The sequence below is a fragment of the Chlamydomonas reinhardtii genome, chromosome 1, assembly GCF_000002595.2.
Source record: "Chlamydomonas reinhardtii strain CC-503 cw92 mt+ chromosome 1, whole genome shotgun sequence".
Lineage (NCBI taxonomy): Eukaryota > Viridiplantae > Chlorophyta > Chlorophyceae > Chlamydomonadales > Chlamydomonadaceae > Chlamydomonas > Chlamydomonas reinhardtii.
In genome coordinates, this window is record NC_057004.1 from 4,682,923 (window position 1) to 4,710,175 (window position 27,253).

The window sequence follows — 27,253 nt, forward strand, 5'->3', positions numbered from 1 at the left end:
GTGGTCGCTGAAATGGGAGAATCATCATAAGGAAGCACTGTGGCGTGTGGCCGCCAACGCTTGCTGGGCGTTTCCACGGCATGCTAGCGAGCGGGCGCGAGGCGTTACTGTTGACCCGTGTTGGGCGTGTGGGGTGGACATGCAGGATGGGGACCGGCGTCATTGGTTTTGGGACTGCACTGTTGCGCTGTCACTGCGGGAAAGTATGGGGATGGCTATGGGTTTCCTGCCGGAGGAGGCTCTAAGTGCCTTCTCTCGTGAGGAGTTGTGGTTAGTGCGCCCGCCTGCGGGGCTTGCGCCACCTGTGTGGGATGTGGTGTGTCTCGCTGCTATGTCTGCCCTGGACTTTGGTCGGCAGCGTGTGGTTATGGCCGGGTTGGCGGCGCGAGCGAAGCTGCCGTCGGCCCGGGTGCTGAGCATTGGACTTGCCGTCGTAGCTGACTTCTGGGGTCGTCTCCAGACGTTTGTGACTTTGGGTGTCAGGCCAAAGGGTTGGGACGCTGTGCCGTTTGCGCATCCCTTCATATCTCGGGCTGTTGGTGACGGCATGGTTTTGCGCTTGCCGTATGACGCTGATTCCCCGCCCCCCTCGCCGTGAGAGGTTGTGCGTGGTTGGTGGCTATGTGTGTGGGCAGGATGCACGTGTGGGCGACCGTTCTAGTACCTGGACGCTTGCGCCCTGGTTAGTGCGTGCGCTGTGCGTGTGTCCTGCGGCCTAGACGTTTCCCGGCACTCCTGTGCCTAGGCTTGTGGCGTTGAGGCACAGCGGTGGGGCTCTGGCGGGTTGAGGCTTGGCTAGGACTCACTGTGCGCGGAGTCACACGGACTTTGCCCGCGGGAGGGTTTGCAGCAAAGTCGGGGTTGGGCCCTGATAGCATGTGATGGCTCGGCGTCTTCGGGAGCTGGGACTGTCCCCTCTGTAACATCCGCATCCATACATCAAGTAAGCACGACCAACGCCCTTGCCTCACGGAAACTCCTTTACGCGAGAGATTCAGTGGTTTGCGGCGCAAAAATCTCTGCGCAGGCCGGCAGCCGTCAGTTCAAGGCAAGTCCGGGGGGCGCCGGGCACAGTCTGGGCTGGGCATAGGGGCCGGGGTACATTGCGAAGGCGTGCTGTATGGGCTGTCGCAACGCTGCATCCACCTGTCGAGTCTTAAGTTACTAAATTGGCATCTTTAACACTGACAACAACGACTAGAACAACGCCGGATACAAGCTTTCGCAAAATTTGGCTTGACCGAACTCCTTCGGTAGCACCTAAATTATTTTCTTACTGAATTTAGACAGTGGGTGCTAGACTAAATGCGTACCTTGTAGACAGGAGGAGGCGCAGCAGTGACGTTGTTGAGGCACGGCTGGCGTGCACGTCAGCTTGTGTCGGCCCGTAGAGTGAGGAGCTATGCCCAGCAGGTCAAGGTCGCCGCGCAGACGGTCTCCTTCGCCTCCCAGGCGGCGGCGAGACTCTCCAGATTACCAGCGAGGACCATCTTCCGGGCGCGACGAGCGTGACCGCGACCGCGAGAGGGACCGTGAAGGCTTGGCAGGCCGGGATCGCGAACGGGAACGGGAACGGGAGCGTGAGCGGGACGGTGCAGGGCCCAGCGGGCGCCCCGACTACGACCGGGGTCGCCGGTCGCCCAGCCCCCGCCGTGAACGCGAGCGCTCCCGCAGCCCACGCGGGCGCGACAACTATCCGCCGCCCCCACCTCGTAGCGGGGCAGATGAGGACCGCGCACGCATGCCGCCGCCGCCACCTCCGCCCTTCTTCAACGGCGGTGACCGTGGCCGCGGCTTCGGCGGGGGCGGCGGCGACGGTGGCTTTGGGGGCGGCCGTGGCGGCTACGGCGGTGGCGGTGGCGGCGGCTACGGCGGTGGTGGCGGCTATGGTGGTGGTGGCGGTGGCCGGGACGGGAGAGACCTGCCGGCGGCTTTCGGGCGCAACCCCGACTTCGGGGCGGGCGGCGGCGATGGCGACGTGAGCGATGAGGACATTCGTGCCAAGGCTATGGGCAACTTCCAGGAGTAGTGAGTGGGCTGTGTGGCGCGGCGCGGTGTGGCGCGGGGAGGGGTGGGTTGTGGCGTGGAAGGCTTGGGTGACGGGGATCGCTGGGTTTCGGGCGTGGCGTGGGTGGCAGCAGCTTGTTGGCTACACGCGGGACTTGCGACAAGTCCCATGCCGTGGATGTGCAGACCAGCCCAGGGCTATTTGTGTGGGAAAGCACTCTGCAGCATGCTGATCAACCCAACCCAACCCAACCCATCCCAACCCAACCCGTCCCTTGCGCCCGCAGCCGGCGGCTGAAGCGCGCCAAGATGGCGGAGCGCAATGTGAAGCCTTTCTGGAGGGCCACACCCAGTCCACCAGAGGGCACAAACGCCAAGTTTGACATCCCGTGAGTGGCCGTGTCCGCGCGCTCAGCCTATTTGCTTGGGCAGGACCTAGCAGGCGAAGTCCGCATGTGGAGGTCGGACCAGGAGCAGTTCTGTTGGGACAAGTGCGAATGCGTGTGGCTTGAGTGACAGGGCGGCACGTTGGCGGCCGAGTGCCTGTCACGCACCTTGCTGGACGTGCCGGTCATTGCGATCCTCCAGCAGGTCAATGGGTGCTCACCTCCCTCCGATTATAAGTCTTCACAACTTTAACTGCCCCCCCTACGCCTTCACTTCTTACATAATCGTGAATGTAACCCCCCCCCAACACTGCTGCTACTGCCGAGCAGGAAGGACTATGTGCTGCTGCTGGGTGCGGCCGCGGTGCAGACCCACACCGGGCACCACCACCACCATCACCATCACCACGGCGACAAGGACAAAGAAAAGGAGAAGGAGAAAGAAAAGGAGGAGGAGAAGAAGCCCAGAACCAAGTGAGCATATGAGTGCATTGTGACGGGCAATGGTGCTCGTCAGCCGTAAAATGTGAAAGGGCTGGGCTGTCCCAGGTATTGCCTGCCCTGGCTCTCCAAGCCTGTTACCCATTACGGACCTCTCATTCACGCAGGCCGCCGCCGCCCAACCCAGTATCCGGCGCTGCAGCAGCTCTGGCCGCTGCCTCTGAGCCGCCCTCGCACAAGGGGCTGTTGGAGGTGGACCAGGAGGTGCGTGGCGCGGCGCGGCGCAGCAGCGGGGCAGCAGCGGCCAGCGGGGCAGAGGCAAAGGGGAAGGCGGGGCCCAGTGCATGGGTATGGCTGTATGGGTGCCTTTGGCTGTGCGACCTGACTTACCGTACGGCCGTTGCCGCATGGCTGGAAACCGCACAGGCACTCCCTCCACACCCCACAGGCGACATTACACACACTCTAATAAAGCCCGTCATCCCCTTGTTTCGCGCTCCCCACCACCTGCAGGAGGCCGACCTGCTCAAGCAGTGGCTGGCGGTGCAGCAGGAGCTGGCGGCAGAGGAGGAGCGGCAACGGCGGGACGCGCTGTCGGCGGCGGGCGAGGGCGAGGAGGACGTGGGGCCGGCGCTGCCGGACTCGCAGCGCGGAGGGCCGGGAGGCGCGGGCGGCAATTTCGGCGGCTTCCTGCGGCCGGGCGAGGGCGAGCGGTACGCGGGGCCGGGGAATGGTGGCGGGACACGTTCACTACGTGAGCTCTTGATACATCATGTCGTTGGGGGTACGAGTTAGCTTTGACTTCTCAAGGCAGCTGCCTGCATAGTGTGCCTGCTCTCCTCCTGCCTGTCCATCGCCGCCACCATCTACAAAGTCATGCCTGGACCCCCACCCCCACCCCCCGGCCCGCAGCATGGCCGCCTACGTGGCGAGCGGCAAGCGTATTCCCCGCCGTGGTGAGGTGGGCCTGAGCAGCGACCAGATCGAGAAGTTCGAGACCCTGGGCTACATCATGAGCGGCTCGCGCCACAGCCGCATGAACGCCATCCGCATGCGCAAGGAGAACCAGATCTACACGGCCGAGGAGAAGGCGGCGCTGGCCATGTTCAACTACGAGGAGAACAAGCGCAAGGAGGCCAAGGTGGGGGCGGTTGACGCGGGTGGTGTGCTTGGGGAGGGTGCTTGGAGGGCGCTGGGGGGCTTTGGGGTCATGGCTGTGGGCGTGTGGGCAATCTTGTGGGTGGCTTGACACGCCAAGCTGGTGGGGTTGTTCGGCTTCATATATAATCAGTGGGGACTCCCGCACAACCAGTTCAGGAGCAATCAGCATGTGCACATTGATGCCCGTCGCCGGAAGTTGTGCATGCGCCTAAGCAGCCCAGGGGGAGCAGGCGTAGCTGACGTTTTGGAAGCAGCTGAACAGAACGACTTCTCTGCTCACCGTGGCTACGTGTCTCCAACATTGGTATTCGCAGGTGCTGGAGGACATGAAGGCACTGGTCAACCGCACCCTGACGGTGCACGGAACCGAGGACGCAGACATGGCCGGACCGCCGCCGCCCACATAAGCTTCGGGACCGGCACCGATTCGGGTTTATTTTCTCAATTCTCGACCACTAGGACTTATAAGGGCTTGGAAATGCCTATTGAATTCAAATAGGCGGCAGGGAAAACTCGGCCGGAGCGAGAGGCGACTTCGCAAGTCCATGGATGAACTGACTTTCGTCAGTCCGCGAGTATAGCTCTCGTGCCCTAATTTCTTACAACCATGTATCAAACATGTCGACATCAAGCGTCTTGGGGGCAAGAATGTCAAAATTGTGTGCAACAGCCAAACCATGCGTCCCCGAGCCCCGCTTACATGTGTCGCGGCCCGGGGTCCCGCCGGCTAGCCGTTTGCGGTGCTTGCGTGGGATGTGGATGAGGTGCATCTAGGGTATCATATACCGTGGAGTGGCGTGGGCAAGGTGGCGTGGCGGGGACAGGGCATGTCGGTGCCTCGGCACGGCGTTGGCATAGTGGCCAATCCCGCTGGCTGGGCTTGCAAGGGTGCTGTTCATGTCGCCCGCACATCCCTTGCGCTACATGGGGCTCAGCCCGTTTTCCAGCTGTACAAAGCTGACACCCCTTGTCAGCCCGTGCACGTGCCCGACCCCTGCGCACGGGCTTCTGGTGACCCGCATCGTGTAATCAAGGTTGCTGCGCTTTCCCCGGCTCGCGCATGCAAATCGAGGCCCGCATCCGGAAGTGTAAATACGGGGACGTGATTTCTTACACCCTGTTCCTACCTCATATCCTCAACGACACGTCGAGGATACCCCGAGTGCATGCACAGCCGCGGTTCCTTCGTTTGAATCTTTGGGAGTCGAAGGTCCGTCGGAGACGTTCGAAAGGACGGGTCCGAAAACGCCTGAACACCACACCACCTGCCTCATGCCACGCACTCTTGAGGCCCATCAACATATGGAACCTCCAGGATCAGCCTCAGGGGACAGCGGACAGCGCGCGCCACCACCCTGAAATCCCGAATCCTGTGTCGCAACCTCAAAAAAACAGTTCCATTTACACCGCGTAGTAAACTGACGGGGTGGCCACAGTATCAGTGGACCGCCCTCCGAGATTGCTATGTAGGGTTTGCATCTCAGTGTGGCCTCACAACGGGAGCCTAATACACCTGCACTCAAACCTTGCAGCAGGGGCCGGCCCACAGCAGGGCCAATTCGCCCAGCCAGCAAGATGCGTCCCTGGTCATTCTTGCCGCGAATCTTTCCCGCGCCCGTTCCTTGCCACATATACCAATCACAGGCACCTTAGACACCGGTCCGGACTTATGCACAGCCGCACGTTTCGAGCGTCAAGAATCCCTTCTCCTTGCTCGGCTTGGCGGTGGGCTCCACCATCAGACCTACGCCCTTCACCGCGACCAGCCGACTAACGCACAGCGGTCACACATCCGCACGCTGGGTGTGCGGCTCAAGCGCACGCCACTGGCTTACTGGTAGCGGTCAATGAAGACCGCCAGGCGGCGGCCTTCGAGCTCGCTCTCGTGGTAGCGGGCCACGGCGGCCTCGGCAGCCTCCTTGGTCGTGAACTTGACGGTGCCGTAGCCCTGCACAGAAGTCAGACGTACACAGAGAGCATTACTCATTACGGCCGGAACCGGACAAAGAGCATTGCACTCTTTCGCAACCCAGCAATGGCTCGGGTTGTCGTAGCCAAAACACGAACGCAGTTGGCCCTTCCAGGGGCACATCGACCGTCATGGACGGGAGCTGTACACCGCCCACCCGGCGGGCGCCACTGTGGGCTGGTGTGCTGACTCACCCGGCTGCGGCCGTCGTAGCCGGTCACCACGTCTGCCCGGTCCACGCCGCCAACCTCGGCAAACATGTCCTTCAGCTCGCGCCAGGTGTAAGCCCACGGGATGCCCTGGACCACAACCTGTACAGTTAGACAAGAGCAGGAGGGGGGCTCAGACCTTTGCCATATGTTCTGTAGGCCTGAGTGTTTCCATACCCCAAGACGGGGACTCTTGGTCAACGCCAGGAGCATGCAAGCGCTAGTCGCTGAGCAGTGACCCAAGCACACGCGTTGCAGCCCTATGAAGGGAACAAGCGCTGGCGGGGGAGGCGCGCGGGGCTGGGCCTGCCGGGCCTGTAGCACCGAGCCCCCTATCGAACAACTCGAAGGCTCTCCGGCACCCCCCAAGCAGAACCTTGCAGCACATTATGTAAAAATTCCCACAGAAGTCCACGAACGGTAGCTCGTTGCGGATTGAGCTCGCCAGCCAGCAAGTGTAACCGCAATTCTCTAGATTGCGCTTCAACTTGCCCGCTTTTCCAGGTACCGCCGCATGTCACGCGCGTAAGTCAATCTGCTAACGCACCTGCAGCCCGCTGGACTCGCCAGTCGCCTCGGGAGCACCAGCGCCGCGGCCACCGCGGCCGGCACCGCGACCACCGTTCGCAGCGCCGCGGCCAGCACCGCGGGCGGGGCGAGGAGCACGCTCGGCGGGAGCGCCAGGGGCACCGTCAGCCTGCTTCACGTCGCGGTCCTCGCGGTCCTCGCGCACCAGAATGCGGCGGCCACCCAGCTCAGCGCCGTTCAGGGTCTGGATAGCGTGCAGAGCCTGCAAGTCCACGAAACGGGTATCTGTTTAGCTACACATTCATTTCCTTGTCGCAGGCTTTTGACCCAACTGCTCGTAAGCGCATGTTGGTCAAGCGTCGCGCAATCGCTTGGAGCGCTTCGCCGAGAGGCCAATCACCGCTGAATCCACGAGGAAGCTTTCGTAGGAGGCCCTAGGAGCTCGCAGACCTACTGAATCTAGCTGAGCCGCCGGTGCGGGCTCAGCGACCACGACCATGCTGCCCTCGGACGCGACTGCGCTGACTCGTCGCGAGCGCAAATGTCCCTCACCTCCTCGGGGCTCTCAAACTCCACGATACCCCAGCCCTTCGAGCGGCCTGTAAAACAGAGGGGAGCAGTGGGTTGCACGCCTGGATCACCTCTTCAAGCACGGGCGCGGGAAACAGGCGCGGCTGCCGCTGGATACAAGGCCTAGCGCGTAGTTCCAGGACCATAGAGCTGTTAGATAGACCAACAGCGCCCGAGCCAAACAAGTTTGACAGTGTCGGAGCACCTTGCGGCGCAGCTGAATGTGGCTGCCATCCTTCTCACCGTCGTCGTCGCGCATGACGTTCGTGTAGACGACATTGCCGCACTCCCGGAACTTGTCCTTCAGGTCCTGCCACGAGGTCTTCCAGGCAAGGTTGCCCACGAAGCAGCGCTTGCCCAGACGGATAGTCGACTGGTCCTCCATTGTGTCTATTTGAGCGGCCTCCTCCACAAACAACTCCTTCCTAATGTATCCCACCGAAACAGCAAATAGGACCGGAAAGGAGGGCACCCGAGGAGTTCAAGCCCTCATCGAGCCAATCGCCGGGGACCGTACGTCGTCGGCGGGGCAGGCGCATGCTAGCTGGTGGTGTACTTGGATGTATACTGAACCCATTGAGCAGATGCAGGAGGCGCCTCGGGCCTCCGCGGCAATGATTTGCTTGGGTATCCCACGCAACTTTATCGGGGAAGAGCTGCTTTGAGCGCGTTCACCAGTTGAACGACTCATCCCGTGATAAATATGTCAAGGAGACAGTAGCGCCGCCCGCTTCCTCGGTTTGGTGACAAGGTGGATTTGCGCGGGACAAAGAAATTGTGGCATGTTCCAAGCTTAAGGATAGGTTCCCTACTGTTTGTCAGCCGTTAAAATGCGCACATGATATGGGGTGGTGGACGGCGCGCTGGGCAACCGAAAAAGTGGCTGGCAGGGAGACCGGGTCAGGGGTCAGCTTTGGGTGTGCCCAGGGGTGAGTGCAGCCAGTCAGCGTAAAGGCCGCACAATGCCACAGCAAACGATACCGTCGGGATGGAGGCCGACTGCGTTACGAACGAGGTTGGGTGCGCAGTCCCCTACCGCTACGCAGTACCCCGGCTTGCCCCTCCCCCCTCAGGCGCTTGCGCTTGAGCCCGGTGTAAGATGGCCAGCAACAGAGTCGCTAAGGTTACAAGAAGTCCTCTAACAAGTGCGCCCTGAGTATGCAGCAGCAGCCAGGAGGGGCGTGCAGTTTGCCATCGGCGATGCCACATTTAGGGGCAGGGGAAAGCCCTGCACGCCGCGTGCACCAGCAGCAAGCAGGAACAAAAGACAGGGACAATTGAGTCCTAGACAGATCAAATAAATACAGTAGGCGATCGTGCCAGGCTCACAAACAAGACGCCTGGTGCCGAGTCTGGCATTAGAGATACTCTGCATGTGCAGGTCCCTTACCGATGTGCATGTGGCTGGGTCCCATCGCCGTCAGGGGCGACTGGGGTGCCACCCCTTGGTCGCCGTTAGGAATGGCACCCGGTAGCGCCAACCCAGTGATGCCAACCCTAGTTGCCGTCTGTCCCCAAGTCTGTCCCTGACTGTTGCAGGAGAGCATGGGGAGAAGGGGAGGTGATGGTGGGGAGGCAGGGAGCCGTTTCCATCCATCTTCAGGAGTCAGGGGGAGTGCATCCAGGAGAGTCGGTCCTAGGTGTGCCTGGGAGCTGGGAGCTGGTCGGGACAGATGCGGCGATGTATGAAACTCTGCGTGCGGCTTCTCCCACGACTCCACGAGGATAGGGGTGCCCCGTGGCCCCCTTGGCGCAACGCGATTCCGCACACTCCAATGTGAGACTCCGGTTGACAAGAGCCCTTCAGCCCTTCGGCGTGTTCCTGATCATCGTCCTCGCAGTCACGCACCCTTTCCACCCCCGTGGGGTTCTGGGTCTCGAATCATGACGACTTGAGACAAGAAAAGGTGGCTCTCCCTTGCAAGGGAAAAGTGGGCTGTGCCGCCACGCCACGTCCTCCGTCTGAGGCCGAAGGTTCCGATACTAGCCTCATCTCCCGGACATAGCCGGGGTCGGTTTGTACAGGCACCGCCCGCCATATGTGCCCGGTGACAGGGCTGCTTTCCTTGCGACTTCGCGACCTCGCGAAAGTCAAGATGTCCATGGACTCGCGAGGTCGCTTCTCGCTCCAGCCGAGTTTTCCCTGCCGCCTATTTTTCTTCTCGTTCATGACGACTTGAGAAATTACTACAACACTTTCCCAGCTCGTTTGCCGCATACGGTACTAAGTATCACAACCCCTGAGAGAAGTTCCCCGTCAAGGACAAGATAGTGGTTCTCCCTCCCACGCCACGTCTGCGGCCGCAAGCGTCCACCGCATCTCCCGGGCATGAGTCCACACCACGTCCACCATCTGAGTCCGAAGGTTGAAGCACCCCCACATGGCCGTCACACTGTACACCTTTCAGCCCCCCTTGATTGGGGGAAAGCTCGATGCAGCCTGCAAATTAGGTTCCCGACATCCGGTCCAACAGTCAACGCGCATCCTCATCTATACGCCCGTGCTCCTCCGCCATGCCCGTCCGCTCCGGCCTTCTCCGCGCTGTCACTGAAACCCACAACCGCACGCATGCCAGCCACACTCGCCGCTCTGCTTCTGCTTATGTTGCTACTGCTACTCCCGGTTATGAGCTGCACGACGTGCTGCGTGGGCCACAGCGCCAGCGCAAAGATGGGTAGGTGCCGCAGCTGCGCTGCGCCTCCTGGCCCCAGGACGCAATCTGTGGGCAGCCGACGGCGCACCTTGAATGAGGAAGTGGAACAGCGCTTACAGCACGCATGCCTGACGCAACTGGCCGCAGGCTCTGCGAACTGCCCGCCCTTACCGTGCGCGGCGTTGACGTCGCAGTCGCAGGCCACCAGGATGTAGACGGGAAACAGCACGGCCAGCACGGCCGCGCCCGGGTAGAAGGACAGCAGCACTGTGGACAGGGCCATGGGCAGGCCGAAGCCTGCGCACAACGTCGGGGCCGGGAAGGGAGGGGTGTTTCACCATTCCCAATTCTTACAAACAAGAGATACGAGGTGCGGACCGGGGGGGGGGATAGCGCCAAGGATGCGGGGCTCAGCTGTGCCAATGCTCCGCAGCAGCAGCTGGTCCATTGGGCGCCCCTTTGCGCGACGGCGCTGCAACTGCGTCAAGTGGTGGTTCCAACAGCGCGCGGTCTGGGCCTCAGACTCGCAAGCGACCCGCGTCCGCCCAGCCCCTCCGCACCTGCGAAGAAGGCCCAGCGACGCTCGAAGTACGCCAGGCGCTCTGTGAGGCGCACGCCCTGCAGCCCCCACTTGTAGTCGAAGCAGTAGTAGGCGTACAGCCAGGACAGAGCCAGCACGTTGAGGAAGTAGCCTGAGGGAGGGAGCGGATAAGGGAGTGGGGCAGCGGGAACGGAACGAACACCAAGGGGTTAAGGGTGCTAGGTACCGGTGGGCTGGTGGGGGTTGGAAGAGCAGAGACCTGGGCTGCGCCTGAAACTCAGAGCTGCTTCTCGCTACCAAGGAAGCCGGACACCATTGTGCGCCGTCACTTACCCACGTAGGGCAGCTTGCCCACTAAGCTGACCTCCGCAAAGAAGATGCAAAACAGCACCACCCGGTACAGCTCCTGAGCCGCGTCCTCCAGGCCGCCGCCGCCCCCGGACCCACCGCCGCCTCCCGCTGCGCTGCCGCCGCCTGCCCCGCCACTGCCAGCCGCAGCCCCCTTGCCTCCTGTTGCGTGCGCAAGACACCGTGTGAGCCATGTTCATGAGTCAGCACCAGGGGCACTGCAGGGCAACCAGCAACATTGCTTTCCGCACGGGTTTCACCCACCAGTGAACGCATAAGCAATACGGCGACAACATGTGCCCTGCGCACCTGCACCGCCTTTCTGCTGCCGCGTCTTTATCTGGTAGGCGTACTTGGCTACGTCGTTGTATCTGCAGCAGCCAGGGTTTCGCGTATCCATTGTAGCATGACAACAGAGCAGATGCGCCACGCGCGCCGTTACGAGCATAAGTCAAGGCTGCAAACCCACGAGGTATCAGCGGACGCAGCCGCATTCTTGCGTTTCCAGTCACGGGGTGAAACTCGAGCTGGTAAAGCGCGGCTCGCCTGTGCCGCGCCCTGGCCGCACCGAAGCTGCCCAAGCGGCCCAACACACAACACGTGCCCCCGTTTCTCATCCCCGCACCCACATGCCGCAGCTAACCAGCATGGTGACTAGGTACACGGGCGCCAGCCACAACGCCTGGAACGCCGTCCCCAGCAGCCAGCGGCTGCCGCCCGCCACCGCGCCGCCATACACCGGCGCCACCAGCACACGCAGCAGCCAGCCCACCGCCGGCTGGAGGCCATAGTCCCAGGCTAGGATGCTGCGAGCGCGCGGAATGTGGAGGCGGCAGTGAGCATGGTGGTAGGGAGGTGGGGACTAGAGTTGCGAGCCAGCTTGCCCACTGTCAGCCACAAGAACGGCCTTCCGCAACGGGCTTCAGCAGAAGCGCGCACCTGCCCAAAAGAATGGCTCCATTGAGAACGAAGCAATGGAGCACCGCTTTCTACGGAGGACACGGTATGAGGTGCGTGTCCGGTTAGAACGGGTCGGAAATGGCTCCAGGCCCCACGCTTACAGGCAGTCAGGAGCTGACGAAGGGCCGCGCGCCCCGTCCCAGCGGCCGTCCCAGGCCAACCCCATGCGATGCACGTACCCCTAAGGCCTTGCTCTCGTCCAAGACCAAGAATACGACGCAGCGGTGGACGGCGAGCGCCTCCCGCACCCCCATCCACCTGAGCGAAGTAACAACGGGGGATGCGTCAGCTTCCCGCGTGCCACCTGACCCCGCGCGTACGCACCATAGCATCACAGCGTTGCGCAGCATTCCCTCCTACTGGCGCAGATTTATCCGCATGCTGCTGGCCCAGCTGCTAGGTTGCAGGCGTGGAGGAGCTGCTAGGTCGCAGGGCAAGCCGAACCCTAGAAAGCCTTTTTGTGCAGAGCTGGAGCTTATGAAGCTGGTTGGGGCACTGTGTTCTACGTTACAATACTTGTTTGTGGTAAATTTGTACGCATTACTGGTTGCGAATGCGTGCAACCGGTGAATTGCTTGTAAGAATGGGGCCGGTTAGCCCATCCCGCCCGTCGAGTGTGTCAGTACTCAAGAAGCCCCGAATTTGTTTTTGTCAACGTACAAATGTGTATAACAATGATTTCACATCGGTGCCTGCGCTGGCCATGCTAGAATCGGCATAAACACGCAACACCCACAGTCTCACAAAAATGCAGGCCGTCCCGGTTCGCGGCAAGCTTGGGCATGCCTCAAAGAGCATTAAGTTCCTTAGCCCACGAGCGAGACGCCTGCTGTCGCTTTTATTCTTGGGCGGGGTCTTCTTCTTCGCGTTCCTATCATTTAGCACACACGTTAGGGATCCAGAGGCATCAAACTCTCGTAGCGGCAAGAAGGGCCAGGTTAAGGCTGGCAGCGCGCTCCGGAGGGCGCTCAGCTCTGCCACGGATGGAGTGTCCACCATCTCGGCGGTACACGTAGAGGCCGGGACTAGCGAACCTGTGCCGCGGAAACCCGTGAGGCTGCTGCTGGCCTCACACAATCGGCTGTTCTGGTATAGCGTGGATGACAACACCACGCAAGTACTGCACGAGGGCGAGGTGCGTGTGTGCCCAGGGCGACCCCTGGTCTGGCCTTCGGCGGGGGGTGTTGCACGTCGCGGCACCAGGAAGTCCGAAACACACGCCGACGCGATACCTGCGCGCTTCCGGCTTTAGCATCACGCAAGCGCACGCACACTATCTTTGAAAACAACACGCCATGGGCCTATCGCCAGCCGTCCTTCGCCACGACGCCCGTAGGCCTGCACGCTTCTGCAACACCCTGCCGCGCCGATTTCCCACAGGGGGTGCATTACGGCGTCTTCCCTGGCGACTTTGACGCCGACGGCACACTGAAGAGCGTGTGGAACGTGATTCGGCCTCACAATTGGCACCCGAAGACCAGCGAGGAACACCTGGTGCAGCTGGACGCAGACAGCGGTGAGACCCCGCGGCCTGGGCACGGCACGAGCACGGGCGGCGGCAGGCGTGCGAACGCACCGTGTGTAGAGCCACAGCAGGGGCCAGTCGAGGGCAGCTGGCCGCTGCAAGGAGGGGCAAAGGCTTCAGAATGGCACAGGGCGGAAGGCGCGAGGCAGGCATTCCGCTGCACCGCATTCCAATTGGATTGGCTACACCGACGATTGACGCTGTCCATTCCGCGACCCGCACTTCCGCGCGCGTAGGCAAGGAGCTGTCCCGTGTACGGATAAAGTCGCGCTTCACGCACGATGCGGTAAGGAGGCGGGGTGTCAATGCCGTGCCAGTGAACATGCCGTCGGCTCTTGGCCGGCACGGGGATAAGCACTGGCAAGGATCATGCGGCGTCTTACCTGACAGCGCCGGAGTGGAGCCTCGGTGTCGTGGGGCTGATTGGCATTGCGGCCGGCCCCCTTGAGCATATGGTGCGGGGCTGGGCAGCCGCCGTGACTGGGCTGCCGCCGACTTGCTTCCGCATCTGCTGGGTCTGCACGTGCAGGTGCGGCGAGGCGACCGCGTGTATGTGGCCAACACGGAGGGCGGCGAGGTGCAGGAGCTGCAGTTCCCTTCCATGAAGAAGGTGGGTTTGGGTTTGGGTGGGTTTTGTAAAATGAGCACAAGGAAAACAATAAGCTCAGGGCAGTGTATGCGAGGCAGATGTGAATGTGTGTGTGTATGCGCGCGCGCGTTTGTGTGTGTGTGTGTGTGTGTGTGTGTGTGTGTGTTAAAAAACGAAACGAAAGCCCGCCCAATCGGCGCAGGTACGTACGGCGCCCGGGTCATGGGCTTGCAGTTTGCACGGCGATGGATGCGGCACTGCCCGCACAGCGGCAGCATCGGCGCCAGCACCGCCCATACTTCCGTGCGCACAAGCCCCACCGCGCTTCGCACACCTCCTGCGGCCAACCCGCCCCATGACCCCGCCCCCGCCCTGCCCCTCACCTCGTCTTAATTCATCATGCATGGAACCCCACCGCCGCCACCCCCACCTCCTGCCCGCAGCTGCGCTCCATGTCGCTGTTCACGTTACGGCAGCACGTGAACACTCTGGCGCCACTGGACGGCGGCAGCGTGTGGGTGGTGCTGCACAACCTGGGCAAGGTGCGGCGGGCCGAGCATGGGCGGAGGCCGGAGGGGCGGGGGAGAGGGGGAGAGGGGGTCCGTGGGGCGCGTGGCCACGCGAGCGTGTTACAATAGGACACCGCACATGGCCGTGTTTTATGTACGGGTCTGAGGCTTGACGACATGCAGTGCCTGCCTGCTGGCGGGTTCGAATCCGACCTGTAACTCCCGTGCGCTGAGTGGCCCCTCTGAGCCCCAAACCCATGTCGCTTGCAGTCAGAGGCGGTGAAAATCGACCTAGCGGCGGACCCGCGGCCGCGCGTGGTGGCTCAGGTCAAGGGCGTGGGCCACAAGGCGCACGGCCTGGTGGTGCGTGTGGGCGAGGCGGGGGCAGGGGGCGCGTGCTGCTGCTGCTGCTGCTGCTGCTGGCTGGCTGGCACCTGCTTGAGTCCAGACCTTCCGATCCTGATGTCTGGCCGTCGTGCAGTTGTATGCGAAAGGAGTTGAGACCTACAGGTTGATCCTGGGCAGTCTGAGCAAGCCCGTGCAATTCCACCATCGCCGTTAGTCGTTGCGGTGGGCTTGAAACGCACGTACCCTTGCCGCCCGCGCCTGCAGGCCTGGGGCTCCTCGTTCGTGGTCCTGGACAGCGAGAACGGCGCCCTGTCGCTAGTCAACCCCAGTACCGGGGAGGTCAAGCGCCACTTCAAGGTAGCGGAGGTTAAGCTGCCTTGAAGACACATGCATGTCGTGTGCTGGCGTGGTGTGCTGTCTCTCTTCTACTCTGTGCACCTCGATGCTGCGATTTGGTCATCACCGTGGTTCCAGCCCCACGCGCTTTCGTCCCTTACCGCCTGCTGCCCTCTACATCACAGTGCCCAACACCCTGTCCTGCCCCGCACCACTCACTCACTCCGCACCGCGTGCCCGCACCCCACCACTTCTTCGCCTGCAGTTTCCTGGCGAGGAGGACCCGCCCAAGTTTCTCAAGGGGCTGTGTGTTGTGGACGACGTGGCATACTTCGGCGTCAACGTGTGGGGCAGCCGTGACAGCCGTGACAGCGCCGACAACGAGGGTGAGGCGCGGCGGGGCCGCCCGGCAGCAGCAGCAGCAGCAGCCCATGTGCGCGCCCGGATCATCCGTAGCTGCCGCGAGAAAGAGCGCCGGAGACTAGATGCGTGTAGTGATGCCCTGCTTCGTGCCTTGCCAGCCACCGCTCCGCTCCTCCTCCCTGCTTCCGCTCAGCGCATCCGCGCGTGTCCTCTCATGTCTGTGTGGCCCCATTGTGCATCGCACATTGCAGCCGAGCTGGCGGCGGTGGATCTGGTGAGCGGCGAGCTGCTGTGGCGGCGGCGCGTGCCCACACACGGCCTGCTCAACATCGTGGCAGCGCCGCAGCTGGGAGAGGCCTCCACGTACAGGGCCATGGCCTCGGCAGGCGGCGTGGCGGCGGCGGTAGGAGCCGGCGCGGGCGCCGGCGACGCTGCGTCCGGCGACGCGGCGTCCTCGGGCGTGGCGGGCGGGGTGTCGGTGGAGGACGCGGCGGCGCTTGGCACGGCGACGGCCAAGGAGGTGGCGGACTCGGCGCGGCAGCACCGCGTGGCTGCGGAGCGGCGTGACGGCCGGCGGCGGGAGGCGCTGGCGAAGCACCACGCTGAGGCCAGAGCGGGCGACGCTGCCGGCAAGGGAGAGGGCTCAGCGGAGGAGGGGGCGGAGGGCCGGCGCCGCCACGGCCACAAGCAGGGCCACGGCGGGCGCGGCAAGAAGGCGTCGCTGGAGGAGCTGACCGCATCCGAGGGCACGTCCGGGAGCACTAGCAGTGGCGGCAGCGGCGGCGATGAGGTGGTGGCAGCGGCCGCCAAGCGTGGCGTGACGACGGGCATTGAGGATGATGGCGTGAAGGCCGCCACGCGCAAGCTCATAGACATGGGCTACACGCCCAAGACCAAGGGCCACTGGGCCAGCGGACACCCACGGCTGGACCTGAAGCTCAAGGACACGCCGCGCGCCTTCGAGGCCGGCATCCAACTGCCCCTCACCACCGTGGACATCACCAAGCTCCGGGTGAGGCAGGGGGAGGCGGGGGTGGGAGGGCAGGGACGCGACAGGTCAGGGTGCACCGGATGGTGATTCGGCGGGGGTTCGCAGCAGACACAGACCTACAATGCTACGATACGCTGCTCCTCACCAGTACGCCATGCTGCAATGTTTGGCTTCTCAACTAGTGTGTGTGTGTGTGTGTGTGTGTGTGTGTGTGTGTGTGTGTGTGTTAAAGAGCACAAGGAAAACTTAGATGTTTGGCTTTTCATCTGGTGTGTATGTGTGTGTGCGTGCGTGTTTATATGTGCCCCACGACCTACCTCTGCTGGGCTCCGGCTGCCACTACTGCGCCCGCTCCTGCAGGACCTTGTGCTCAACATGCCGGACGACATGTGGACGCCGGAGCGGCAGCGGCGGGAGAACGCGGCGGTCGACGGGCGCAAGGACAACATGGCCAAGTGGGTCGCGAGCGAGGGCTGTGGGCTGCCGGGCACCACCCAGCACATCAGTGCATCCTGTACCGCTTTTCCAAACATCCCTGCAACCCCCCGCAGGTTCAAGCCGGGCGTGGAGGCGCTGTACATGGTGTTCAGCGACCAGTCCACGGAGCACGTGTACCGCTTCCCGTACTACGACTACTTCAAGGAGGCCATCGAGCCCATCCTGGAGAAGGTGGGCGGGGGGCGGGGGGCGGGGCGTGAAGTAGGCGGGTGGATTTCGTGGATGGGGCTACTGTCGCGGAGCGGGAGGTCAAGCGGCATGCTCTCTTGGCATCGTGCTTTCTTCGCGTCACGTGTTGTTCCCTCTGTTTCACGGCCCGCCTGCCGCGCAGGTGGTGGGCAAGGAGGACATGGACAAGGTGGTACGGCTGCAGTTTGCGCGCATGAAGCCGGGCGCAGAGATCAAGGTCCACAAGGACATGGGCGGATACGCGCGGGTGAGCGTGCTCACGAGTAGCGGCAGTACACGCTGCTGCTGCCGCAGTCAGTTGCGGGTGAATAGGCGCAGCGACTGCAACAAGCTGCGCAGCCCTTCATGCCGCCGCTGCAACCTATCCTACTACGCACTCTACACACACATTCATGCGCTCAATGCCCCCCGCAACTCCATTACGCCCCCCACCGCAGTTTGCGCACCGCATCCACCTGCCCATCGTGACGCACCCCAACGTCAGCTTCGAGGTCTGCCCCAACGAGGACGGCCGCAAGCTGGGCCGCCGCATGAGCCAGGCCCACAGCGCAGCGGCGGAGCACGACTGCGTGTCCATACCCATGGCGGAAGGCATGGTGTTCGAGGTGGGGAGCGCGCCGTGGGGGCACACCATGCAGAGGAGGACGTCCACGGGTACATGACGCCCATGCCGACCATCGGGTGTGCGCGCTGGCGTCAGGAGTTGGCTTTCCCACCCGTCTCGTTGACTGCATGCTGCCGCGCCCCGCTGTGCCCATTCCCCTGCGCCTGGTCTCTCGAGTGATGGAACATGGCAAGGGGCAGGAAAGCGTAGTCCCGATGTGTGTGGTTCCCACCCGTGCCCACATAAATGCGTAGCAAGAAGGGACAAGGCATTGGTGCGTCGTTCGCGCGCTGTTACTGTACCGACGGTAGCTGGCAGGTTGTGTCGATGTTTTGCTGACGCGCATTCCTCCTGGTCTCTCGAGTGCGATACTCGCCTATTACCTAATCCGTTCCCCAACCCAACCCAACTGCTTCCTGCCGCAGCTGAACAACCGCGTGTCGCACTTGGTGCTCAACAAGAGCAACGTCAAGCGTGTGCAGATGGTGGTGGACGTGGCGGAGGACCCGCGCTCGCCGCGGCGCCTCAAGCCCGGCACCATCTGCAACTACGAGCACGCAGTGATGGTATGTCCGCAGGAGAACACGCTTCCGGACTACTGAGGTTGGAAGAGAGGCGTGCGTGGTTGGGAAGGGACGGACTGCGGGCATTAATTTGTTTGGTGAAGTAGTGGTGATTCAGAAGTAGCGAGCACGTGAGTGGGGGTGGAATTCATCCGGGATGGCGGAGCTCAAGCGCGCCGGTGTCGAGGCGCGCTAGCTTGGGTGCCCCGCTTTCGGGCGACCGGGCGTGTGTATGTGCGCTTGCATGGAATGTGGGTAGCCATGGATCGCGGCTAGTGTGGAGGACATTTTGTGGCGCAGGATGGGAACTGGGAGTCAATTTTGCGGTACATCGTACACGCGATGCGCATGCCATCCACACAAGGTGCATGGCTCATGCGTGTATACCGTAGCAAGGCTTCTCGTGTTTGTAGGGGCGCGTGATAGCATGCCCAAGTATTTCTGATTCGACACAGAGTGTGGGAAAAGCAAAAGAGGCATGCAATCCGTGTGTGCTGGCCCATCATCTTTCAGTGATCTGATCCACGACCTGCCACGACCGCCCTTGACTTCCATAAAGGAACGCATGTGCACCAAGCTCATCATTCCAAGTCGACCGGCTATGACACGCCGTGTCACGCTGCGCTGCCTAAATTGGCGCAAATCGCAGGACCCACCAGTGCCCCTCCACATGTCTGTTTGTCTGCATGCTACCGTCCTAAGCTTTGCTCGCCCACTTCCCTACTCAGTAAAACGCGTGGCCGCATGCTGTGCTCACTGAACTCTTCACACCCACGGCTTGGTCACGCACGGCACCATGGTCACCAGCGCCCTGTTGGTCACGTCTACCTATCACCCCCATCACGAACACAGCTGTTCCCCATGCACAAACGTCGCACGCTGCATGGCTACAATAGCCTCACACGCGCCCGTCCTTGCGCACCACCAGCAGCCCGCCGCGGCCGGCCGTGTAGCGCCTCCAAACCAGGAACGCGCCCACAATGCCCACGAACGTGAGCATCAGCAGCGACACCGTGGTGTGCATCAGCGCGTTCACCTTGGGCGCAATGCTCATCAGCAGCGCACCCGACACGTTGCGTGCCACCACGTGCGCGTTGCGGTTCACCTGCGCCGACGCGGCAGTATGGAGAGGACACAACACGGGGCGCCATTGTCAGCGTGCGTTGCCGGCATGTCAACGCGCCTGCCGAACGGCAAGTAAGGCAACAACGCCCAGGAATCGCAGGCCACGCAGCCGGTAACATGCACGCCGCCGAGGGAGTCCGACACGGTCTGAACTCTTTGGCATGACGCACCTGCTCGTGCACGGAGTTGAACAGCCGGGGCTCCAGGTCGCGCCGCACGTCCGCCACCACCTTGGCCAGCGCCTTGGCGTCCAGCGGGCCGCCACTGCCACCACCGCCCTGTGCCGCCCAGTGGGTGCTCTCCGCAGCGGCCGCGCGCTTGAACTGCCTGCGGATTCAGCGAAGCCGCCGGAGTTGAAACCGTCACCATCACAATTACATTCGCGGTGCAGCTGTGAGGTGTAGGCAGTCGCCTCCTTGCCTCCGCCGTGTCCCTTCTATCGAGAAAGCTTTTAAGACTAACAATGCGAAGCCGAGAAATCCTGAGCCAGCACCCCTCAGCGCCCCAGCCTCACCCCTCGTCCATGGTGGAGACCAGCTCCCAGCAGGGCTTGTGCAGCTTGGCGGCGTGTTTGGCCAGGCAGCCCAGCACGTAGCCGCTCTGCAGGAACGGCGCCGCCAACTGCGCCGACCAGACGTGTGGACAAGGTTCAAGGCGAGTTCGGGGTTGGCATTGGGTATCCACGCATCTACGGTTTATGGTAGCTCTCACGACCCCACCCGCCATCCGCCTTTGCACCCGCTTTCAATAATGTGAGCATACTCCGTGCGGACAGCCCTCAAACCCCCTCAAACACCCCCACTCTCACCTTGTCAACCTGGCAGCGTTGCATCACGTCGCCATCGCATTGGCTGGTCAGCGGCATGCCCACCCGGTAGCGGTTGAGCGACAGCTTCACCAGCGCCTGGGCAGCAACCAGCGGCAGCAGCAGGTTGGGGTGCAGGTTCGGGTGTAGGCCGGGGTGCAGCGACACATGGACCCTCAGCGCCTGGCAACACAAGACTGCGGCAGAGAGATTCGGCATTGCAATGCCGGTCGCATCTAGGCGTGCGTCATACCTGCAGCTCAGAGCGGCATGAAGTCCCTAGCTGCGACGACTGCCGCGCCAGGCAGGCCAGAGTGGTCTCCTGCAGCAGGCACAACACAGCAGGAATACGTGAAACACAGCGTGTCAGCAGACGCGAACAACAAGGCAAACGGCAAAGCGGTCCACGTGTCGCCGCGCAGTGCCCTGGCACGCACTTCATTGTGCGAGCCGCCGGTGCCGGTGTTGGCCTTGCGCGACTGGCCCGCCTCATCCACGGCGTCGGGGCACAGCCGGTCCGCGTCTGCAGGCAGTACAAATCGTCCAGGCGATTAAGTGGTATACCGGTACACTACGGCAATGGGAATACATGCAATCGACCCTGCGCCTTGTCCTGCTCCCCGCACTACGGTACGGCCACGCCGCAGCGCCCGGCTCACCCTCGTCGCACTCCAGGCGCAGGCGGTAGTTGAGCGAGTACTTGGTGGAGGCGCGGTCGGTGAGCGCCAGCAGCGCGGCGCGGCAGCCGGGCGGGAAGTGGCCCTTGTCCATGTTGCTCTGCGAGGCGCGGCACGGCACGGCACGGAGAGTGGTTACCGCGGCACGGCAGAGTGGTTACCACGGCACGGCAGCGTGTAAGGCTCGCTCGCTCGCCAAGCCGTCCCCACCTCCCGCTCCAAAACCGCCTGCCACCACAGCCAGGCACTTGCACATGCACATGCGCACCGGATCCCTTCCCCCGGCACGCACCTGTAGGCAGCTGATGACGCGCGCGTCGCCGGGCGGCACATCCCCGCAGAAGGAGGACACGGCCAGCGGGCACTCGCGCATGAGCTTGGGGTTGAGCCGCACGTCCTCGTGCTCCAGCTGCTCCACCTCCTCCTCCGCCGCGCGGCACTCGGGCGACAGGTGGTCGGCGGAGCGGCGCAGGCAGTCGTGCACCTGGCCGTCACCCACCTCCACGCCGCCGCAGAACTTCTGGACGTCGCTGGCACACGCCTGAGCGGGAGCGGGGATGGGAATGGGGTTGGCGGTGCGGGCGATGCGTGAGCCGGGAGAGGCAGCGTCTCTGTTGCTGAGGCGCAAATGTTGGTAGGCTTGTGCCTTGCGCAGAATGATATACATGCGGACACACACAAACACACACACACACACACACACATACACACACACACGCGCGCACACACCCACACACGCACACACCCACACCCACACACGCAGACACGTACGGACGCGCTCGTGCCCCCACCTCATTGAGTGTGGCGTCCAGGCGGTGGTCCTCCACCAGGAAGCCCAGCAGCCGCAGCACCTGGCGCCGGCACAGGTCGCCGGTGATGTTGGCGCGGTTGTCGCGCAGGCAGCTGATCACGCGGCCCTCGCCCGGCTGGATGCCTGCGGATGGGGGGGGGGGGATTACATCGATATTTAGGTAGGGAAGTGATAGACGGCAGACCATCTTGGGAACAGAATTGTTACCGAGCGGGGGAGTGGGGGTAGCCGTTCATGTGGAGAACGGGGTGACTAAATCTCACATATGAAATGGCGACGCCGGGGGGTGAGAGCAGCGATGCAGATGTTGCAGCTTGCACGTGGACATGGCTGATACGAGCAGCGCAAACTATCCGAGCCCATCCGAGCGACCACTTGAAGCAGAACCCTCACACCACAAGCCAGCAACCCATTCCATGCCTCTGCCTCCGCCCCCGCCCTCCCCGCCCCCTGCGCACCCTTGCACATGCTGGCGATCTCCTCCTTGCAGTCCGCCTGCAGGCCGCGCATGGTGCGGATGTCGTGGGCCGCCTCCGCCAGGAAGTCGCGCAGCGCCTCGCCGCAGCGCTCGCCGAAGTCGGACTCGGTGCGGTGGTCGGCCAGGCACTCGAGCGCGCGGGCGCCCTGCACCACAAGGAAGGCATCAGGAATCTCGCGTTGCGTGTGATGTTGAGGCCCTGCCAGATAATGGGTGGCTTTGCGGCCTTGCAGGATACATGCAGGGCGGAATTCGGTGTGGTAGGTGCGTTGAGGGCCGTGGCTGCTAGGGCGCAGCGCCTGCACCGTGCTGGCGGAGGTGGCCGCGGGCGCCCGTCGCCGCCCTCCCTCACCTCCAAGTCGGGCGAGGCGCAGTAGGTGGCGTGCTCCCTGGCGCAGGCCTCCATGAGGTCGGGCACGAACGCCACGTCGGTGGCAGCCTGCAGCTGCCGCTCCACCACCAGCCGCATGCACGTGTCCGACACCTTGCCCTGCGCGGTGGGCGATCCCGTGCATGCTAGCTTAAGCTTTAGCGACGTCATGTACTCATGTGGGGGCACCACAGCATTGCGCCGCATGTTAGGACTTCGGGAGCAGCCGGGTTTGCTTACAGAGATAAATTCCGTGCCCATGCAAAGACCCGCTCGCGCACCTTGAGCACGGCCGCCGACTGCTCCTTGCTAAACTGTTCAATCTTGTCCTGTGTGGAGCGGTAGCGACAATGGGGTGCTTGGCACGATCAGCTCACATGCCCGCCTGATGAAACCGTGGCCTCGCCAGCAACCAACGCCTGGAAGCGGCCCCTCCTAACACCAGGCCCCGCAAACCTTCTCCCTCCGCTTCTCCCTCGCCCGCCCCTGCCTCACCCGCAGGCACTCAAGGGCCCGCGCGGGGTGCTGGCCACAGTGCAGCGCGATTTCCTGGTGGCAGCCGCGCATGAGGCCCGCATCCAACCGGTTGTCACTGAACGCCGCAATCACCGAGCCGTACATGTGCCTGCGCGGGGGCCGGGCCGGCAGGGGATGCGGCGTCGGCGCCGCTACGGCGACTGCTACTGCTGCTGACATGCTCAAGGCTGTAGCAGTATAGGGTGCAGGGTCGAGACGCGCGCCGGCCGGCCAGTGCAAGATCCTAGCGGAGCTCCTGGAGTGACCTGGAGTGACCTGGAGTGACCTGGAGTGACCTGGCACGGCGCACGATCCCGCGTGCAACCCACGTGCAACAGCCCTGCGACCTCACCTGCGGCAGGTGGCGTCGCGCACGAGCTCCAGCTTGCCGCGCAGGCAGTCGAAGGGCGCCGTCAGGCCGAACGGCACCTGGTGCGGCGCGCCGTCCAGCTGGTCCGTCACCTCCTGCGGACCAGCGCCAACATGCGGGGGAGGGGTGAGGTCGAGAAGGGGGCTGGGAAGCAGCAGCAAATGTACACCGTATGGCCGGTGGGCGGCGTAAGCGGCGCGTGCGTGCGGATGCTGTAGTGGTAAACATGCTGCATGCCCCCCGTCCGTCCGCACCTGGCTGCACAGCGTGCGCACGTCGGTGCCGCAGTAGGCGGTGAAGGTGTGGTCCAGACGCACATCCAGGGAGCGCAGCTGCCGCGCCTCGGTCAGCGCGTCGCGGCACTCCTCTGTTCGTAGAAAGAAGGGAAAGCCAGGATGTTATGCGTGCAACAGCGGTTTGCTGCTCGTGATAGAAGCACCGTGCGCATTAGCTGCAGGATTGTGCCCAACCCAGATCGTTTGCGGCCCTGCACCTCCGACGGCCGCACCCCACAGGGGTGCCCCCATCTGCCACGCACCCTGCATATTAGGGCTCTCGATGTGGTCTTCCAGGCATCGCAGAACCGCCGCGCCGCCTGGCCGCACGTCACGGCACAGCGCCTGCTTGTCGCCCGCACACGCCGCTGACAACCTGTGTGGCGCGGGCAACAGACTTGACCGGACCATTCAAGGGACGTTCACGTCACCGGCCCAGTGAAGTGTTGCCAGGCCGTTGTCTCTCGTCCCCTCTTCTTCAAAGGCATCACACGCGCCCGGCCCCGCCCCGCACCTGAAGTTGAGGCGAATGTCCTCGCCCTCCTCAATCAGCCGCTGCACCAGCGCCGCCGAGCAGTTGACGGACAGCTCCACGCGGCGCCGCGCCGCGTCCGCAGCGCTGGCCGCCACGCCGCCGCTGCCGACGGCGGCGGCGGCAGCGGGCGAGGTGGGGAAGATGACCTCGGAGAACACCTGCGGCAGCGAGCCGCGCACGTGGCCCAGCAGGCAGGCCTGAGCGGCGCCGCTGCCCCAGCTGCGGATGAAAGAGGGAGGTTACATGCATGATTAGCGGTCGGACGCGTACGCGGATGCGTGTGCAACGCGGCTGCCGCTGAACTTTCTTGAAGAAGCGGGGTCGTCACCTCGGGCACAACGAGAGGGCGTGCCATGGGACGTGACAGGTTGGTTAAGGTGGGCCAGGCCCTGGCGTTTCGCACTTCCTTCTTGGCAGGGCCCGGCGATGTGCACTACCTTCCTCCCCCCCCAGCCGCTCACCCCGCCTCCAGGCACAGCTCGTCTCGTTCCGCGCCGCAGTGGCGCTGCAGGTCGGGGTCCAGTGCCAGGTCCTCGGCGGCGGCGGCCTGACGCGCCGTCACCGCGCCGCGGCAGCCCGGCAGCAGCGCGCCCTTGTTCAGCTTCAGGCACCTGCGGGGCGGCAGGCCGTTCGTGGGTGAACAGGTACCGGGTAAGCAGTCGGGGACCCTTCTGTGGCACAGCCCCTGGCCAGCACGTCAGAGGAAGCAACGAAGTTGCGATCTGGGGCCACCTCTCTCCTCGCGCAGCTCACCCCAGCACGCCGGCGGTGTCGGCGCCCAGGTAGTCGCAGTGGGTGATGATGTCGTGCGCGCACGCCGCCAGCAGCGGCGGGTCGTAGCGCACATCGCCGGCGCGCTTGATCAGCACCGATCGCACCTGGGGACGGGAGGAGACACGGAGGTTGCAGACGGTGAGGACAGCGCCAGCCGGCATATGTGCATGACGTCCCAAGCCGGACTGCGGGCCGCATCCAGTACTGCCGATGCTGATGCTACCGTAATGCTCATCCCAGGATTGCCGCCCGCTCCTAACCCACTTGCACCCCCGCAACCGCTCCCGCGGCCCCGTCCCTACACCGTCGCCGCACCTCAGCCTTGCACTCGTCCGCCACGTCGGCTGTGTTGGGGCTGATGGACATCTCGCTGGCGTGCATCACGCCGCGCAGGCACCTGCCGAGTGGGGCCCAGTTGGGACGGCGTTTCAGATGGCAGGTCGGGTATGTCGGGTGCGTGCATCCCCGTGCGCTCCTGTCGCTGCGAACAGCGAGCCAGCGGACCGCCCGCCTGCCCGACCCAGATGGGAGGCTCCAGGCACACAATCGCATCACACCGGCCTGCGTTGATGCCACCCGTCCGCTCACACCGGTGCCCCATAGGTGCTGGTATCGCATCCCTGCTTCTCGACAGCCCAGGTTTCCAGTGCCTCAAGTTCCCTGCAGCCCTCGCCTTCGACAACCTATGCCACACACCCCATGGCTCGTCAGCGTGCTCGGCGTGTCCCCATACCCGCACCCACCGCGCCAGCGGCGCCGTCGCGATGGCCATGAGGCCGCTGGTCATGGGGCTGGTGAGGCCCAGCTGCAGCAGCGCCACAGACAGGTCGTCCCGCTGCGACTCCGCCGCGTTCAGCTCCGCCAGCGCTGCCTTAGTCTCCAGGGACACCTCCGCAGCGGCGGCGGCGTCTGCATCCTCCTCCGCGTCGTCGGCCTCATCGTCGGCCTCGTCATCGGCAGCGGCAGCAGCGGCGGCGTCTGCAGCAGTAGTGCTGACTTGGGCGGCGGTTTTGGTTGTGGTGGTGGCGGCGGCAGTCTGAGCTGCGGCGGCAGTGCCCGCTGTGCTAGTGGTCGTCGCGGCCTTGTCGGCAGCTGCGCCAGCAGTCCCAGTCCCGGCAGTTGATGTGCCGTTCGCGCCTGTGCCAGCAGCCGCAGCGCCTGCAGCGCCCTGGCCCGCAGACTTTGCCTCCGTGGCAGCGGCAGTGGTTGTTGCGGTGTTGGCTGCTGCCGTGGTCGCTGCTGCCGTGGTCGCCGCAGCCGTCTGGTTGCTAGCGCCCGCGCCCGTGGCTGTATGTGCACTAGCGGTGGCGGCGCCGCCGGCAGCAGCGGCACCTGTACCTGATGCTGCACCTGTTGCTGTGCCCAACGCGGCGGTGGCAGCACCGGTGGTAGCAGCGGTCTGCTGCGCGCCCGTGCCGGTGGCAGCGGCAGCCGCGGTACCTGTCGCAGCGGCAGCTGTGCCGGCGCCACTGCCGTTGGCGGCAGCTGCCCCGGCCGCATTGGCGCCGCCCGCGGCGCCGGCATCAGCACCGCCTGCCTGCATCAGGTGCCGGTGGTGTACCTGCTGAACTGTGGTCGCGCCTGCAGCCGCTCCTGTCCCAGCCGCGCCCCCTGTAGCGGCGCCCGTCCCTGCCGCCGCCTGCGCGCCGGCCTGGCTAGCTGCGGGCTTCTTGCCCTTCTTCGACTTGCCCTTCCCCTTGCCCTTTCCCTTGCTGGCGGCGTGTCCCAGCTTCGCCGCTTGCACTATCTTCCAACTGAGGCTAGCCTTCCTTTGAGCCGCCTTGCCGGCGTCCTTGCTAAGCAGGTGCTTGCAGTGTGCCAGGATATCCGAGGCGCACGCTCCCCCGACCGCCACGTCGGGGGACGTGACCTCGCTGGGAGCCGCTGCCAGTAGCAGACGACCCCACGGCGTCGATGTGTGCATCTTGCCTTGTTTGTCATCCCTCAACGTCGACAGCTCCGCGGCTGTTGCTGCCATGCAGTGCACAGCGGTCAAGAGACTGCACCCGAACAGCAGGTGCCAGGCCCGCCCCGGTGTCATTATCGCCAGTTTGTACTATATGCTAGTACCTGGGCATTGCAAGACCGGGAAAGAATGCAGTTTGCGCCTGAAGGGCAGTTGCAGCAGCGCGGGATGGGACTCGGTAGCGCGTATTGAAGCTAGATCTATTCTTTTTACATGCGTGTGTATCCGCGTAACTGAAGTAACATCAGTCGCATGCAGGTTT

At 63.7% G+C, this 27,253-nt stretch overlaps 5 protein-coding genes across 5 annotated transcripts; 2 read left to right on the forward strand and 3 right to left on the reverse strand.

Annotated features, from left to right (window-relative positions):
• The first annotated feature begins 1,197 nt into the window (after window positions 1–1,197).
• CHLRE_01g032250v5 (uncharacterized protein) lies at window positions 1,198–5,089 on the forward strand. Its single transcript, XM_001689548.2, has 7 exons — window positions 1,198–2,028; window positions 2,295–2,396; window positions 2,724–2,867; window positions 3,002–3,098; window positions 3,348–3,547; window positions 3,747–3,975; window positions 4,310–5,089. Exons 1-7 carry the CDS (start codon window positions 1,403–1,405, stop codon window positions 4,400–4,402), a joined length of 1,491 nt encoding a protein of 496 aa, XP_001689600.2. The 5' UTR covers window positions 1,198–1,402; the 3' UTR covers window positions 4,403–5,089.
• Window position 5,090: 1 nt separating this feature from the next.
• CHLRE_01g032300v5 (uncharacterized protein) lies at window positions 5,091–8,057 on the reverse strand. The gene is made up of 5 exons (XM_001690014.2): window positions 7,515–8,057; window positions 7,254–7,300; window positions 6,721–6,963; window positions 6,159–6,275; window positions 5,091–5,943 (listed from the first exon to the last, which is right to left on the reverse strand). Exons 1-5 carry the CDS (start codon window positions 7,654–7,656, stop codon window positions 5,827–5,829), a joined length of 666 nt encoding a protein of 221 aa, XP_001690066.1. The 5' UTR covers window positions 7,657–8,057; the 3' UTR covers window positions 5,091–5,826.
• A 934-nt stretch (window positions 8,058–8,991) lies between these two features.
• CHLRE_01g032350v5 (uncharacterized protein) lies at window positions 8,992–12,299 on the reverse strand. The gene is made up of 9 exons (XM_001690015.2): window positions 12,099–12,299; window positions 11,954–12,032; window positions 11,754–11,803; window positions 11,444–11,620; window positions 11,124–11,185; window positions 10,800–10,976; window positions 10,486–10,617; window positions 10,097–10,222; window positions 8,992–9,991 (listed from the first exon to the last, which is right to left on the reverse strand). The coding sequence occupies exons 1-9, from the start codon at window positions 12,122–12,124 to the stop codon at window positions 9,759–9,761; spliced, it is 1,062 nt and encodes a 353-aa protein (XP_001690067.1). The 5' UTR covers window positions 12,125–12,299; the 3' UTR covers window positions 8,992–9,758.
• A 156-nt stretch (window positions 12,300–12,455) lies between these two features.
• Window positions 12,456–18,949, forward strand: CHLRE_01g032400v5 (uncharacterized protein). Its single transcript, XM_043058658.1, has 14 exons — window positions 12,456–12,909; window positions 13,155–13,290; window positions 13,536–13,585; window positions 13,829–13,909; window positions 14,332–14,430; window positions 14,668–14,760; window positions 15,010–15,102; window positions 15,347–15,467; window positions 15,696–16,456; window positions 16,796–16,890; window positions 16,987–17,104; window positions 17,265–17,369; window positions 17,560–17,727; window positions 18,152–18,949. The coding sequence occupies exons 1-14, from the start codon at window positions 12,523–12,525 to the stop codon at window positions 18,326–18,328; spliced, it is 2,484 nt and encodes an 827-aa protein (XP_042928572.1). The 5' UTR covers window positions 12,456–12,522; the 3' UTR covers window positions 18,329–18,949.
• Window positions 18,950–18,951: 2 nt separating this feature from the next.
• On the reverse strand, window positions 18,952–27,197 carry CHLRE_01g032450v5 (uncharacterized protein). The gene is made up of 21 exons (XM_043058659.1): window positions 25,769–27,197; window positions 25,341–25,422; window positions 25,005–25,129; window positions 24,713–24,862; window positions 24,231–24,470; window positions 23,980–24,092; window positions 23,696–23,808; window positions 23,424–23,536; window positions 23,051–23,180; window positions 22,837–22,884; window positions 22,538–22,675; window positions 22,166–22,331; window positions 21,688–21,830; window positions 21,189–21,437; window positions 20,879–20,996; window positions 20,657–20,742; window positions 20,473–20,541; window positions 20,223–20,318; window positions 19,929–20,035; window positions 19,585–19,741; window positions 18,952–19,394 (listed from the first exon to the last, which is right to left on the reverse strand). The coding sequence occupies exons 1-21, from the start codon at window positions 27,064–27,066 to the stop codon at window positions 19,188–19,190; spliced, it is 3,948 nt and encodes a 1,315-aa protein (XP_042928573.1). The 5' UTR covers window positions 27,067–27,197; the 3' UTR covers window positions 18,952–19,187.
• Window positions 27,198–27,253: the final 56 nt, after the last annotated feature.